Source organism: Danio rerio, chromosome 17 (assembly GCF_049306965.1).
Source record: "Danio rerio strain Tuebingen ecotype United States chromosome 17, GRCz12tu, whole genome shotgun sequence".
In the NCBI taxonomy this organism is placed as follows: Eukaryota; Metazoa; Chordata; class Actinopteri; order Cypriniformes; family Danionidae; genus Danio; species Danio rerio.
The window spans coordinates 24,076,898-24,094,128 of NC_133192.1; the positions used below are offsets into that span (position 1 = coordinate 24,076,898).

Sequence of the window (17,231 nt, forward strand, 5' to 3'; positions counted from 1 at the left end):
ATATGTATAACTAGCAGTGTTAAGGATGATGGTCATTAGTTGTGCTGCATGCTTTTTTTGGTGAATATTCTGTACTATTAATTTGGTCTTAAATTTCATACTTTGTGGTATTAAAAAGGTCTTAAATATAACTCTTAGGAACCTGCAGATACTTTGATATATATACATCAATAGCAATCAGCTTTCATGTTGCTACTGGGGTACAAAGGGATAGCATAAATGGACAAACCAGCAGACAGACCACATTGCACAATATCTAAAATGTTGTTTTGGTCTTTCTAAAATACTTTAGCTAAAGTAACTCATCAAATTGGTTTGAGATTATTACTTCTCAGAACTACATTTGGTAGCTGTGCTCCAAAGCAGTGGTCTGTTGCTTGCAAAACCCAATTACAACTGTGTTCATTATGTAATTATTACGCTGTAACAGTACACCAATACTACGGTTCGCTTTGGTTTACAGTATTTGAGCATGGTATAGTATGGTTTGGTTCAGTTTGATAAGGGGGTAGGGCTTGTTCTGTGGAACTCTAGATTGACATTTGACTTACTCTCTTACTGAATCAAGGTATGATCATTGATTCTGGTTTAATTTGCATCTTTGGATAGAAAAATGACTTATTTGTCAATATGACTCATTTCAACATTTTTGAAGGCATAAAAAAGTTATATTGAACAGAACTGACAAGACTTTGTTCTAAAAAATCTCCCTCAACAGAATTGGTACTTAAAAATGTCACAGCACTATTTATTATTGACAATAATAATAAATATTTATTGATCAAAAAGTAGCAGATTCCATTCCTATACCAAATTAAGATATTGAATGATTTCTTTATTATTAAGACTGCTGTAAACATCACATGAATACATTACAGTTGTATTTTGTGTCTTTTAAGACTACACTAAAGCTCTTTAAAAATCATTTATCCCCACAAAAACCCTCTGTAGAACAGCTGTTCATACCATCTATCTGTGAGGAGCATGATTTTTTCAGTTTTAAGGTCTTGAGCAGAAAGAAAAAAGCAGGATGTGTGTAGAGTGATGGTGTGTATTTCAGAGGCTAAAGACACACTTCTTACTTGTCTGATGGCCCCGGGGGACGTGCAGTGAGTGTTTACTCTGACAAAATAAGCCAAAGAGAAACGGCTCTTCACCAAAGAGCCTCGCCAGAGGCGCTGTAAAGCCTGGTCATTTTCTCAGAGGACTTTTTTGGAGTTTGGAGAGTCAGCTGTACTGGGCAGATTCATTTGTCAGACTAGACGTGATCTATGTGTTGCTAATTCTTTAAAGTGTTTAATTTGAACTAGAATTCCTTAGTTATGACCAGGGTAATTTTCAGACATGGAGGAGGATCAGCTTTAATCCCCCCTCAGAGAAACCTATGTGATCATGAGAATTCCCAATCCTAGGGTTTAAAGCTTTTGAGATGAATCACATCTGTTTATTAAATGACTTCAAATAGTTCTAGATTTTACCTGATAAAAAGTGCAATATTTGTTACATTTTTATTTTAAACATTTGTTGGCTGTACTCCCAAATAGTGGTGTCTCGCTTCCAAAATCCAATTATGACTGTGTTCATTGAGTACGTTTACATGGACACCAATAATCCGATTTTAATACGATTAAGACAGCAGGAGTCTGCCGTGTAAACAGCATTTTTTTTTAATTCGATAAAGGTCAAAAGATTAGTTTTTTTTTTTAGATTAAATTCAACTTTATTGTCATTACACATTTACAAGTAAAAGGCAACGAAATGCAGCAATATAATCAAACTAAACAGAAATCAGATTAAGACATGTGAAGTATTCCTATTTTAGTGGCGTTATTGAAGTGCAGTACAGACATGTAAACATCTTAAACTATTACCATCGAGTAGGATTTTCGCTGCATTTTGTGACAGGATATTCCATACACACATGGCTGCTTTACACTTATCGAGTCCGTAAAGGACCACAGACACACTGCGAAATGTTACTTTTTTTTTTTTTGGCACAATATCAAATTCCTTTAAAACAACACTTTCAGCAGTCCTTAATTTGTACTTGCATCCAGTACCTGCTTTTGTCAAAGGGGCATGAATAAAATGTTCCTGAATGAAAGTGAAAGTGCCAAACTGCAGTTAAAGCTGAAAAATTAAAAATGAAACACCCGAAATTACATGAAACTCCAGAGGAAATGTGGATAGCATAATGATGCATTGATGTTATCAATCTATGTACTAACATGTAAAACAGGATCATGAACAGAACATTCAAAAAGCAACTCATATATTAATTAAGGCAAATTATTTGATTCCTGATGTAAAGGTAGTCAGTGTGTAATTACATATGAAAAAAAATTTCACATTGGATTACAATCTTTTAAAGAAAACAAAGTGCACATTTTGGCAATTGACCAATACCTGAAAGTCTGAAATTTGATTTGTGCGTGCGTGTGTTTTCCCAAAAATTGCATTAACGCAAACGTTGAGTTTGTGCTGAAAAGTCTTCAATCACTGATAATCACTGTAACCTGCATGTGTCTTATGGGTTCCATATGTTAAAAAAACATACATGTAAAAGCAGAATTATTAGCCCCCCTGTATTTTTTTTTAAACCAAAATTCTCCTTAACAGGCAAAAAAAATTTGAACACATTTCTGAACTTTAATAACTAATTTCTAATAACTGGTTTCTTTTATCTTTGCCATGGGAGTACCTAATACTTTACTAGATGTTTTTAAGATACTAGCATTCAGCTTAAAGTGCAATTTAAAGTCATAACTAGGTTAATCAGGTTAACTAGGCAAGTTAGAGTATTTAGTAGGGCCAGACAGAATCTACAGACATTTTTTGCTATTTATGCTGAATTAAAAAAAAAAAAAAAATCTGGATTCATGCAGAATAATTTCAGGAGTATCATAACTTAAAACTTATAAAATAAAAAATAATACCTTTTTTAACCTTTATTTAATGTTTACAATGCAAATCCAATTAGATCCACTTATTTAGTAAACAAAGCAAATCTCTCACATAATATTTTAAAAACTATATTGTAAATAAATCAAATGAGCATTTTCATATTAGTCAATAATATTACTGAAATGAATATAAAAACTGAATAAATATAAATTTACTGTGGAAATCTGCAGATTCCGTGTTGGCGTAATTTCATTGTATAACAGGGGTTTATTCTGCAGACAGCCGAAAAAAAGTATTGCTGATAGGGCTATGTGATGTGGGCAAAAAATCATATCTCTGAATTTTTAGGAGGAATGACGGTATACAATATATATCTGGTATTTTCCCATAAATGGTGACTTGAGTCAAAGCCTTTATTAAAACTTTATTAAACTGTTTTTGAGCAAAATAAAATTCAAGCACAGGGGTTTTACTCCCTATTATTATCATCATTATAAGTTTCATTTTTATACTGTTATTTGTTGAAAGATCAGCTTACAGCGAGATATTAAAATAGAAAAAAGAAATGTTTGGTAGACAAATGCATGTTTTTTTATTGAACTTTTTTAGTTTTAATAATCGTTTAAACCACGAACCATTTGTACAATACGTACACACACAAATCAAATCACATCTTTCAGTTATGGAGGTTGGACGATTGGATTATACGATTGGAATTAAAGTCAATATGCACTAACAGACCAGAAGAGCTAAATGTGTTATAATGTAAATGTAACAAAGAGACCGTTGTGTAATAAATACTGAACTTATAATCAGTGAAAATTAGGAGGTTTTGCTTTCAAAATGCAATATAAATTCATCCCATTTTAGCTTTATTAATTTTTTTGAACACATTCATGTGCTGTTTGTCAATTTGACAAGGCTTCTATGTTCGTTCTTGCTGTCAATTTTGGAAGAAATTATCAATAAAAGGTTCATGTTAAACCGCTGTGACAGCTGCAGGCACGGTGTGACGCGCATTCACGCCAGGGGGAATCAGATTTGTTTGGGCAGTCAGATTTCGATACAACATAGGCACTGCATGTTCCTCCATGTCTCGTGTAGTGATGGTTCGTTCTTGAACGATTCGTTCATTATTAACAAATCTTTTGTGTGACTCAGCAAGTGAATCATTCATTTGTGTGGAGTGGAGCTTGCGTGCTATCTTGGAGGGGTCTTTTTCGCAAAGATTGAGCATGTGTGGCCTTAAACCATATCAATATGAAAGATATTGGATAATCCCGCATCGTGTTCGGGACTCATATCGATATATCACCAGAACTCGATATACCGCCCAGCCCTCTGGGCTTATTATAATATTGACCTTAAAATGTTTTTTTTTTTTTTTTTTTTTTTTTTTCAAAACTGCTTTTATTCTTGCCGAAATAAAACAAAAAAGACTTTCTCCAGAAGAAAAAATATTATAGAAAATACTGTGAACATTTCCTTGCTCTGTTAAACATCATTTGGAAATATCGGAAAAAGGAAAGAATAGTCACAGGAGTGCTAACAATTTTGACTTCAACTGCATATTTTAAATGATCTACGATCTGAGGACACTAATACCAAACCTGACATGTGTCTGAGACATTTGTAACCCCTGAAACCCTTACTTGGTGTTAAACTCTGAAGAACCGTGCACACCTCTTTTCTACGGCAAAGATTGGAGCATTTAGGCCTTTGAACATTTGTACTGAAAAACCTTAGTGGTCATCAAGAGTTAAAGAGGTTTGGAATTATAACTTTGGAGACCCAGTACGAAAGTCCACATGCCAATCCCCTGGGTCTTTCAAGCTCTCGTTCTCTGCGTGATGAGTGAATGAAAGGGGCGTTAAACGTGGTAAGCCGGATCGATGCTGCTGTCACTATCCATAAGGAAAATCTATATGATAAGAGCAGTGAGACATTACACTCACCACCTCGTTTAACTGCTTAATTAGTACTTAGTCTTCCAAAAAAAAGAAAAAAGTACCGGAGAGACTGTGGAGTCATGGTTTCTGATTGGTCGAGAGTTATTTCCTGTAGTTTGGTATTGATATCACCATCAATATCATGCGCTAATGTGATGAGGTGACGGTAACTGGAGCAATCAGTGTTGGCGGGATTTTTATGCGGCTCGTATTCACAGCGTAGCCGTTATCAGCCCTGTTAAACGCCAAGGTAATTTGATTGGCTGTCATGATGCATGTCTGTGTGGGAAGGGACATATGTCTGCACCCACTGTGAAATGGGCGGAAATCCCATAAAACTCCTCTAAATATAGGAGGTTTAATTGTGTTGTTACACTAACGAGTCTGGTGTCTCGCTGGAGTTGTGATGGTCTGTCGCCATCATTAGTCTGATGCTCTTGATAACCATCAGAATTGGGGGAACAGAAATGCAGCAAATTGTTTGTGTAGCGACACTGAGTTTTGTTCTGCTTGTCATTTATCAAAGTAACATTTGAAAGTAAAGTGCGCGTATCAGTGTAAGCCTTTATTTATCAATCTCATGAATGTGGCTTACATATTGATGCAAGTGTTGAAGTCACAATTATTTGCCCTCCTGTAAATATTATTTTTTTCTTTTTCAAATATTTCCCAAATGATGTTCAGCAGAGCAATGCATTTTTACAGTATTTCCTATAATATTTTTTTCTTATGGAGGAAGTCTTATTTGTTTTATTTCCGCTAGAATAAAAGCTGTTTTTAATGAAACCATTTTAACGTCAATATAATTAGCCACCTTTAGCACTGTTTAACACTGTTATACAATGACCTGCTTACTTACCCTAACTAATTAAGTCTTTAAATGTCACTTACAATGTCAAAATACTAGTATCTTGAAAGATATCTAGTAAAATATTGTGAACTCTCATCATGGAAAAGTAAAAAAAAAATAGTTATAAGAAATGAGTTATTAAAACAGTTTTGTTTAGAAATGTGTTGAAAAAATATTTCCATTAAATAGAAATTGGGGCAAAATATACAGGGTAGCTAATAATTCTGACTTTTGTATCATTTTTATTCTTGTTTTTAAATATTTGTTCTATTTATTTAGTTAAAAATATTTTTTTATCTATACAAATAAAGAAAACAATAATAATTACACACAGAATAAGACAGTTTGTACATTGGCCTATCAAATTTAAGCTATATATTGTACACAGCAATAATGAATGTGTTATGCCATATACACACATCTCAGTGCGCATAAAATTATGCAACAAAAAAATTGAAATAAATAAAAAGTATCTATAACAGTACATGCAAATACTGTATAATTCAGTACAGCCCATTTTGAAAATTAATATTTTTCTATTTGTTATTGAATATAGGCAATGTATTTTGGTGTATTTAAACAAAACAGATTGTTTTGATATTTAATATTTAATATTCAGATATTTAATATTTTTCTTAAACTTTTTGTTTACTAGTTTTGAGCCGTTATCGTAAGTTAATTTGTTAGATAAGCTCCAGATTTGGCTTCAGTACTGACTTATCTAATGTATATGCACAAATATAATATTGTATAGCTTCCTATTAAAAATATGAATTAAAAAGACAGATTTGTGAGGGTTGTACTTGCTGAGCACTGTATATAAAAATAAAGCCAAATGAGTGAGGCGGTTGGGTTATTTTTGTGTCTTGTAAGGATGTGTTCTGAGATGAAAGGATTGAAGATGTGACATACTCGAACACATCCTACATCCAGGCTACTGTGAAACACACATGCACACACTCAGGATGTTTTTTGTTTGTGTGCTTCTGTCACGTTTCTCAGAGAGGAAGATGGCAGAGAGCTCAAAAAAGGCAGCAGCAAGGCCCAAACCACTGTCCATCCTGCGCTCAATGGAGGAGAAATATACTGCGGCTATGAAGAAACTACAATTTGGTGAGTCCTGAAATATGTCTTGGACTTGATGATCAGCCCATATGAGATTTTATAGCTTTAAAGCATAGATTAGTATTTATGCACTGAAAGAAGATTATATACTCAAGTTCGATGCTTTTAAAGATTTACTGTGAAATTTTCATAGTGTGTTTGTGTATAACATTTTGTATTTATTTTTGAAAATGCTATTGAATTTTTTATGGATATATATTTTATCTGTAATACATTGGTTAATTGGAATTTTAAATGCATTAATGTGGACCGATATTAAAAATTCAAATATTTACTTTTGTATTTTGTCAATTTAATAAAGTTTTAAATGTTTCTTTAAAACACTTAAACTGTTTGTCAACAGTTGATAGCAAGTATCAAAATGAATTTTTATATTCTTCATTATTTACAAATATATTACATATACAGTATGATTGTATTGAGGTCACTGATTCGAGTCTGAGTTGGGTCTGTTGGCATTTCTGTGTGGAGTTTGTTTGTTCTCCACATGTTGGTGTGGGTTTCCTCCAGGTGCTCCGGTTTCCCCCACCGTCCAAAGACATATGCTATAGGTTTTATAGGTATAGAATTGAATAAACTAAATTGGCCGTACTGTATGTGTGTATGGATATTTACCAGTACTGGGTTGCAGCTTGAAGGGTATCCGCTGTGTAAAACATATGCTGAATATGTTGGTAATTCATTCTGCTGTGGTGACACCTGATAAAATAAAAGTAATCATACTATCATAAGGAACATTATTATGGCATGATGGCTATTTCTCACAAATAATAATCTAAATATCAAAGATTTGTTGACCAAACAATTTGATAAGATTAAAAAAAAATGTTAGCCAGAATTTTTTATGGATTCACAATTTGCAAAAGCTTTATTTAAGCCTGATTTTATTTTATTTTATTTTTTCCCATCCAAACCCCTTTTGCGGCAATATGTTTACTGTACCTCCTGAGCTTTTGAATTAATATTTAACAATGCATTCATATGTTCATGATTATTTGATGTTGGTTAATGGACACATGACATGCAGGTAAACAAATATAGTGTTCTAAAATAAAATCTTTCTATTTTTTTAAGAGGTTATTTCATTCGATTAAATTATATATAGTAAATATCGTAATATTACATATAAAAACAGTTTTTTCCCTTTCAGCTTCTTTTATTTTTCTTATTTGCAAGAAAGAGTTGAAGTAGCAGCGTTTATATGAATTGAAATGTGGTGGATTTTGTTCTGTAGCTGCTAGAATGGCTTTTCTGCTTGTCGTTGCTCATCTGTCTTTGCTCTGATTGATGGCAAGAGTTTTGTTCTGCCAAAAATGATTTAGCCCGACCTCAGGCGAATGAGGTAATCTCAACTGACGTGACTGTAAACAGGTTTGCTCTGGCCCACACTGAACACACCCTTTAAAATACACAATACAGCTGTTTCTGGAGGAAGTTTGAAGACTTATTTCTGTTTGTTTGTTTACAGGATAATTACGCTTTATGACTCTAATAATCGAGGACAACACAAACGTTTAATACTCAAATACACTTCATTAAACATGCACACATAGACATCATCTATTTACTATATTACTGCAGGTCAACTATGTTTATATATAATAACTTTACCTGTTAAAAGCTATTAGTTACTATTTAATTATTTAATGCTAATGGTAACTAATAAATTATGGTAACTAATAATCTTAACTTTTAAAATTTGATTGTGATGCAATAATGTGCACCATTTGTAAAGCAATGATTATTGTGAAGAGCAATATACAAATAAACTTGGATTGAATTGACCGATGAACTGTTTATTTGTGGCTTTTCCCACAGACACGTTTGAGATGGTGTGTGAGGATGAGGACTCGAAACTGGTGTTTAAGGTGAACTACCATTACCTGTCTCAGGTGAAGAACGCAAGCGATGCTAACAGTGCCGCCCGAGCTCGACGATTAGCACAGGAGGCTGTCACTCTCTCCACATCCCTCCCGCTCTCCTCTTCCTCCAGCGTGTTTGTCCGCTGCGATGAAGAACGGCTCGACATCATGAAGGTATGACTAGATTTTTCCAAGCCGCCTTTTAACAAGATAAGCTCGATTATTTGTGGTTTGATTTAGGCAACATCAGTGTCTGAAGATGGAAAAGACCTTCATGCGGTCAAACTGTATTCAAGTACTATTAATAGCAAAGTCAATAACAAGCAAGTCAATAAAACTGATTGACATTTGCAAAATTGAAAATCGTTAAAGACGTGCAGTATTACACAAGTGCTCTTTTTTTTGTTTTAGAATGAGTGCAAATGTTAAATTGATTTTATGCAGCAGTTCAATAAGTTAATGTGTACACTACAAGTGTAGTTTACATAAGTATATAAATAACAACAATAAAACACTTATTTAAAAAAACAGTCAAAATCAAACAAATTGTGCTTCAGGGGTAATTAATATATCAGTGCTCTTTTGATAAGTGATTCATAAAGATAAACAACAAAATCATAGCCATAAGCATTTACCATTATAAACCATTAGCATTTATTAATATGGCTGTTGTTTTTTTCACTTCTCGAGTGCCTGGACTTATAATTTTGTTGTTTATTAACAAAAAGTAATTTTTTAAACATTTTTGCTTCGTTCATTTACGCTACCTGATAAAAGTCTTGTCATCGATCTCAATTGTCAGAGCAACAAATAATAATTTGACTTCTAGTTGATCATTTGGAAAAGTGGCAGACGGTAGATTTTTCTGATGAATCATGTTTAACTGAACCCCATTCATCACAAATACTGCATAAGACCTGTTGGAACACATATGGACCCAAGATTCTCACGTAAATCTGTCAAGTTTGGTGAAGAAAAAAAATCATGGTTTGGGGTTACATTCAGTATGGGGGTGTGCGAGAGATCTGCAGAGTAGATGGCAACATCAACAGCTTAAGATATCAAGACATTTGTGCTACCCATTACATTACAAACCACAGGAGAGGGCAAATTCTTTAACAGGATAGCACTCCCTCTTATACCTCAGTTCAAATTAAAGTTCCTGAAATCAAAGAAGATCAAGGTGCTCCAGGATTGGCCAGCCCAGTCACCAGATATAAATATTATTGAGCATGTCTGGGGTAAGGTAGAGGAGGCATTGAAGATGAATCCAAAGAATCTTGATGAACTTTGGGTGTCCTGCTAGAACGCTTACTTTGTCATTTCAGATTACTTAAATAATAAGTTATTTAAGTCATTGCAGAGATCAATGGATGCAGTCCTCCAAGCACATGGGAGTCATGCACAATGTTAATTCTTTTTCCACTGCACCATTACTTTATACTCTATATTGTACATTATTTCTGTTAAATGACAAGACTTTTGTCTAAGCAAAGTCAGACCTTACTATCTTAATTAAATAATACAAATATTTAAAATTATATTTAAAAAAATATCATATTTTATTTTGGTAAAACGAGCGTAATCTAGAGGCCTCTTCCTTTCTTATAAGCCACTTCTGATACCAAATGATCACAAGAAGTCAAGTTATTATTTGTTGTTCCTAACTTGGATACACGACAAGACTTTGGTCAGGTAGTGTAAAACAAGAATGCAATTTTCAATTAACAAGTGGACATGTGGCATTGATGTTTTATAACAGTTAAAAAAATAAAGTTAAAATATGCATATGAGAGCACGCTGTAACATTTTGAATACTGTTGTATATTAGAGATTTTACTATTTATTTTATTCAAATCAAATTAGCAGATCAAACATTGGGAATCGATTAATCAAACAAGGCTTTGTAGATAATTTGTATTAATATTTTTTAGGTAGTTAAAAATATATCATTTTTATAAAGATTCAAATGTCACACTTTACAATAAGCTTTTAATAGTTCATGTATTCATTAACGTTAATTATTTATGAATGATACTTGTACAGCATTTTATAATCATAGTTCAGCATTTACTAATGCATTGGTAACATCCAAATTCATACTTGGTAACATTAGTTAATGCACTGTGAGTTAACATGTACTAACACTAAACAGCTGTGTTTTTATTAAATAACATGAACATGATTACTGTAATAAATCTATTGTTCTTTGTTTATTCATGTTAGTAAATCCATTAACTAACATTAACTAATACAACCTTATTTTAAAGTGTTCCTGATTTAAATAGTGTATAAGTTAATGAAAGAAATCAGTTATCAATTGTAAATCTTTGTGTTAATTATCACGACTGACTAAAGTCTTGATGTTTACTGTGGGTCAGCATGAACCTTTGTTCTCTATATCATGACAAAACAATCCCAGCAAATCCCAGCAGCCACTTGCTGTCTTGTGGTCTCACACACATACACGCACACACGTGAATGCCCACACTTCTTCCTAATGACATTTGAGATGTGCTTTTGACCTGGGCTCTTCTCTGAGTGTGTAAATGTCAATGTGTGTGGCTTGAGCTTTATGTGTCAGTCTGGCCAGACCACAGGCAATCCCCGGTCCGACTGGTCACTCGCTGCTCTGTCTGCGAACACTGACCCCTAACAGCAGGCCTCCACACTTCATACAATCTTTATGGACATTTAATAGTAAACCGAGCTTCCTGAATTGAACCTACGCTGAGTGTGTGAGCACAGCTTTGTGTGTGTATGTGTGTGTGTTTAGTGTTGCGTTTGAATGGTCATGTCAAAACAGTGTTAACGCCTCAGTGCTGCTCTGCTGCCTGCAGTGGACAGAGATTCACTGGATGCTGTTACAGTCCTCAAATCTTCCTCGCTCTTGACTGCCAAACGTCTCTTTTAGTGTTGTTATGATATTGGAGTTTCCTTAAATATTCTAATAATACCTTAAAAGAAATTATAGTCTGTTTGATGTTCAGTACCACAGAGAAATATTGCCACTGCATTCATAAAAAGTACAATCTAAATTAATGACTTAATTTTTATATTTGCCATTTTTGAAACCTAAAGTGTTTCTTCTTGTTCAGATTTTCACTTGTCCTGCCAAATGTTCACTAGCCTAGCTTAAAAAAAAGAATAAGTAAATGTGTAACACAAAACAAAATAGTTGTTTTTGTTGTTATTCTTATAATATATTCTGCCATGTTATATATACATTTTGTCAATGTAGTTATTTTCAAGTTATACATTTCAGTTTTAGTATTAGAGAAAAAAACATTAGTGTTTTTTATTAGTGAAGTACCTATTCTTGCTCATTAGTTAGTAGTTTATTTATATAACACATTTTAGCCACAACTATTGACTAGTGGCTTATCACCTGCCTATTATTAAGACATTGGCTGTTTAAAAGTACTTGTATACACTCTCAGAAATAAAGGTACACAAGCTGTCACTGGGGTGATAACTTTTCAAAAGGTACACATTTGTACTTGAAGGTTCCATATTGGTACCTCAAAAGTATATATTAGTACCTACAAATTTTAAGAGGAACACTTTCGTAATTCTTAGGTACAAATATGTACCCTTGAGGTATTATTATGACTCTTTTTGGTACAAATTTGTACATTTTGGATAAGGTACCACCCCAGTGATAGCTTGCATACCTTTATTTCTGAGAGTGTAGTATGATCTTCATCCTACATCCTTAATCCTACCAAATACCAAAACCCAACTACTAACTTACTGTTGATAAACAGCTGATTTGTAGCTTATTGATCTGTGGCTCATTACTTGCCTATTATTAAGACATTGGCTGTTTATAAGTACTTGTATAGCATGATCTTACTCTACATCCCATGTAGAATAAGATCAACATAATAAATGTTAATTTAACAGCTGTTTTAAGATAAAGATAATAAGATAAATGTCTTTAACTGTGTTTCCCTGTTGCTGTTGAAACTTTTGGCAACACTAGTCTCTGACAACAATCCCAATTCTCCTCCTTAGCCTTCCCCCTTACCCTGTTATTGTTTTGCACATTCAAATAAAGGGGTACGAGTGGCCTAATTCTTTTTAGCTTGAAGGTGTACGGGATAGCCCTTGAAACTGACATTTTTCAGGACCACACTCGAAACCAAGGGGTACAAAAGTTTCCCAGAATACACCAAATACAACCGCAGCATGGCTGAACACGAAAGTCAGGAGATGCAGAAATTTTTTATTTTTTATTTTTTGTCATCATTACGAATTTTTTAAATAAACAAGGAAATCAATAATCCCTTATAATAAATCCTGTATAGCAGTCCCACAACATATCCGACAAACTTTCACATCCGACTCTCGATGACAGTCGAATACCCTGTCAGAAAAGTCTGGTGGCTGGGAATGACCTTTTTACAGTGTCTGTTATATTGTTAATGTTGTTTTTTGTGTTTACATTGATGGATATGGCCAACACAGTACAGTTACAATCTTTTTGCCACATTAAATCATTATGATAACATAATATATGCCTTCAGTGATTGCTTGAAGATAAATACCAAAAAAGAACTCAACTGGAATAACTACAGCAGTCGTCATCATCTGATCTCATATTAAGATGACATATGTCAATTTTTGCACCCTTTTTTTCCTCACTCAGTTTCAAGAGCCAAGGGAAAGGGGTACAAAAATAGAATTGGGATTGGGCCTCTGTTTTTGTATCTGAACCATGCACTCCCTAGGTGACTGTATAGTTATGCTTTAGAGATGGACACTCATTCCTGTGCTGTTCAATGTGTTTTTTTTTTTCTCTCAGGTGTTGATAACGGGGCCTGCGGACACACCATATGCCAATGGCTGTTTTGAATTTGATGTCTATTTTCCTCAAGACTATCCCAACTCCCCTCCTCTGGTTAATCTGGAGACCACCGGTGGCCACAGTGTCCGCTTCAACCCAAACCTCTACAATGATGGCAAGGTAAGGGTCTCTTCCTGTTGGCTCCTTGTTTGTTTGTTTTTGTGGCAATACAGATGCTAATAACTAGACAGTAGGTTGTTAGTATATGATTAATATTATTATATTTTATTTATGTAATTTTATTTGTGCAGATTTTTCATTTTAGTTTTAGTTATGTGCTAATAATGTAACATATGCGCAAACATTGGCGCAATGTAAAATCTAAAATTGTGTCATATTTTGTTATTTTATATTTTCTGATATTTTATTAAATTAATATTATATATTTTTTAAATATTTAATTTATTTTACAGCCTGTCGTAACTTTAAGTAACTGTTGTACTTTTCTTTAGACTTTTTTTGTTAAAATGTTTGTATACTTTTTGTTTTACTTTGAAACTTTTTATCAATTTAACTTGTATTAAAATTGCCAAATATTGACTACGTTATCTGTCGTCTTAACATATTAGTCAATATGTCAATGTCAATGTTTGACATTGTTTGGTATAATTATTGTGCTATTTCTTGTTTATCCAATCCTTAATAACCAGGTTTGTTTAAGTATCCTAAACACCTGGCATGGACGTCCCGAGGAGAAATGGAACCCGCAAACCTCTAGCTTTCTACAGGTGAGCCAAATCCTCTCAATTTTCTGTTTCTCTCTTTAAAAAAACAGTTTTAAAAAGCTTGTCCCTCAGGCTCATTGTTTAGTACGTTTGTTTACTTCCCATATATATTCAACTGATTATAATTTGTTTTGGGGGATTTGAACCAGTGCAAAAGACCAACCAGGAAAAAAAACACCTCTCATTTCATCACTTTGAGAGAATGTTCAGCCAAATTAACACAACAGCGAAAGAATTGCAACATCCCAATTCTGGATTGTGTCCAATAATGATCTGGCCACATGTGAACCCTTCCTATCCTCCTCCTCTCCATCATACCTCTCTAAATAATAGGTAGAGGAGCCGTTTCCCCCTGTAATATCGATCTGATAAGCCTCTGCTCTTCTCTCTCCTCTTACTCATGTACTGCTGCCAGCAGTTCATAGAAATGTCTCCATTGATTAGTCCTACAGTTAGCGTCCGGTAAATCAATAAATGGAAATCAGGCACAGGGACAGTAGAGATCTGGTCAAAGAAGAGCCACTTGATTCGTGTATCAATTCCTCTATTTGTGTGCCTTTTAGGTGCTGGTGTCGATCCAGTCTCTGATTCTGGTGGCTGAGCCGTACTTCAATGAGCCAGGTTACGAGCGTTCACGGGGCACGCCGAGTGGGACGCAGAGCTCCAGAGAATATGATGGAAACATCCGGCAGGCCACTGTCAAGTGGGCCATGCTGGAACAGATGCGCAATCCTTCACCCTGCTTTAAAGAGGTAAGATGTCAACCATCACAAATACATAGACATTCAAGGCTAAAGTGGTAAGGCTGGCCGATTAATCATTTACATTTGCTCATTTAGCAGATGCTTTTATCCAAAGTGACTTAGAAATGAGGATTAAAGAAGCACTTCGTATCATCAGAGACTAGCAACATGTAAATGCTATGACAAGACTTAGTTTTTTTTCTTCTTCTGATCATACGGAAAGGTAAAAGCATGTTCTACAGTTGGTTTGACAAGCCCATTTACCTATGTGGAGCACACTCAGAAATGCACAGTGTTTTCTGAGAAGAGACTTGTTAAAAGAAGTTGTCTGGTACATATGAAATAAATGTACATAAGAAAAAAATGTTTCACCTACATGTGATTTTACCAAAAATCAGCAAAGCTACGATTGTAATGCGCATCTTGTCAGGGAAGCATGGTGTGATATAGCTGTAAATATCCTATGAAGACCAGAGGAAGTTTTTGGAAACTTTCAAATGCTCACAAAGAAACCTAGAAAAGCCCCTATAGCGGTTGTTAAATAAACAAAAGATTTAACTGCTTTCACTATGAACTGTGAACCATGGCTCGATGTATTAAAGAGCCCTTATTTTGGATAAATAAAGGTCATATTTTGGCTTTGGGGGTCTCCAACAACAGGCTGATATGCATGCAAAGTCAAAAAACACTTTTATTGTCTTATAATATGCATTTATTTTTACCTAATTATCCCCACGACTCCCATATGATTCGTTCAGTAACTTATTTGTTCCCAAACTCTTCCTTTGCGTGATGCTATGCTGCACTAATTGGTCCAATGACCTAGTCTGTTGTGATTGGTTGACTGAGTTCATTGCGAGATGGAGAGAAATGCCCACCATGGCTATGAAGTAGCAGAGTATGTGAGAGCCCAATGCAAGAATGCAATAAATCAATGCAGTTAAACACCAGCATATTACTCTACTCTTAACATTAACCTAAGTAATAACATCGACATACATTCAGTATTTATCCACATAGTGGCAAAAGTTGAACTATTTTGAAAATTGACCACGCCGTGCTTGTGAGGAACAGGTAATTGAGGCCATAGCAAAGACAAGTGGCAGAGGGTTAGGGTTCGGAAACGCATTAAAATCACTAAAGGAAGAAGCACGCATCGCATTTTCAATGTGGTTTTGGACGAAATATGTGAAATTATTTAAATATTTAACCTAAGAGATACATTACAAGTACTGATCTATAATAGGTAATTGATTACAACCTTGGGGACAATTACAACTTAAAACACACAATTAAACACCTAATTTGAAAACAACACAAAACAAGGCAACAATTTAATTACACTTACATGTTATGATCCGGAGGAAGAAGAAACTGGTCCACGTGAACTGTAACAGTTACTGACAAAGTCCCTGTCAAAGTCCCATACATAACAGTCTCTGCTGCTCCTGCCGTTAATAGCAAAAAGCTGGCAAATCCCACATTGCAGCATAGGTTATTGTATCAAAAAAAAAAAAAAAAAAACTAGGTTGGCTATACTGTGGTATTATAAAAATTAACTTTAAATTTAACCCTTTATTCTCAGCACCTGAATCTCCATCTGTCAGTAATCATCATCTTCTTGTCATGACCAGTCCGTGATTCCCCATACTCCACTAGTGTTTGAAGGGAAAGAATTGTTCACATTTTACCAGATTCCGCACTACATATTTGTAATATCCGAACACAACACGATTTACTCATTTGACTCCGAGTCGTTTTAAATCTTCAAATTGCACCTAAACCCTCAGCTGGATGTTTTCATTCACTTTGTGCTGTTACACACTGCATGGAAGATCATTTTCAAAAACCCGTTATAGGGGCTCTTTAAATGCTCTGCCATCTGAATGCACATGCTAGAGGTTTACTACTACCAGATTTAGCTACAAAATGTGCATAAAAATTTGAACACCAACCTTTTTTGTCTCATATTTGCCTTTTTATTTTTCGACCAAAAACTAAAATTCCATTTTTAGGCAGTAGAAAAGTCCCTAAGCACAATACCAGTGTTCAAATGTCAGAAGAGTTAAAGTAGTATTTGCCAGAATAACCCTGGTGGAATAATCACTAAAGCTGTTAATCTGCCCAATCCCAAAACTAGTTGTAATAAGCAAATCCAGATAAACTGAGAATTTGCAGTTGGCCTTAAAATATATTTGTTATATACATTGCCTCTTGGTGATTT

At 34.4% G+C, this 17,231-nt stretch overlaps 1 protein-coding gene across 22 annotated transcripts in view; it reads left to right on the top strand.

Annotated features, from left to right (window-relative positions):
- birc6 (baculoviral IAP repeat containing 6) overlaps nt 1–17,231 on the top strand; it is a 156,255-nt gene that overhangs the window by 129,421 nt on the left and 9,603 nt on the right. For all 22 annotated transcript variants that reach the window (XM_009293036.5, XM_009293039.5, XM_073928501.1 and 19 more), the window contains exons 68-72: nt 6,706–6,816; nt 8,647–8,864; nt 13,498–13,659; nt 14,190–14,267; nt 14,828–15,016. In XM_009293036.5, coding sequence (XP_009291311.2) covers nt 6,706–6,816; nt 8,647–8,864; nt 13,498–13,659; nt 14,190–14,267; nt 14,828–15,016 — 758 coding nt within the window. The remainder of the gene's footprint in view (nt 1–6,705; nt 6,817–8,646; nt 8,865–13,497; nt 13,660–14,189; nt 14,268–14,827; nt 15,017–17,231) is intronic.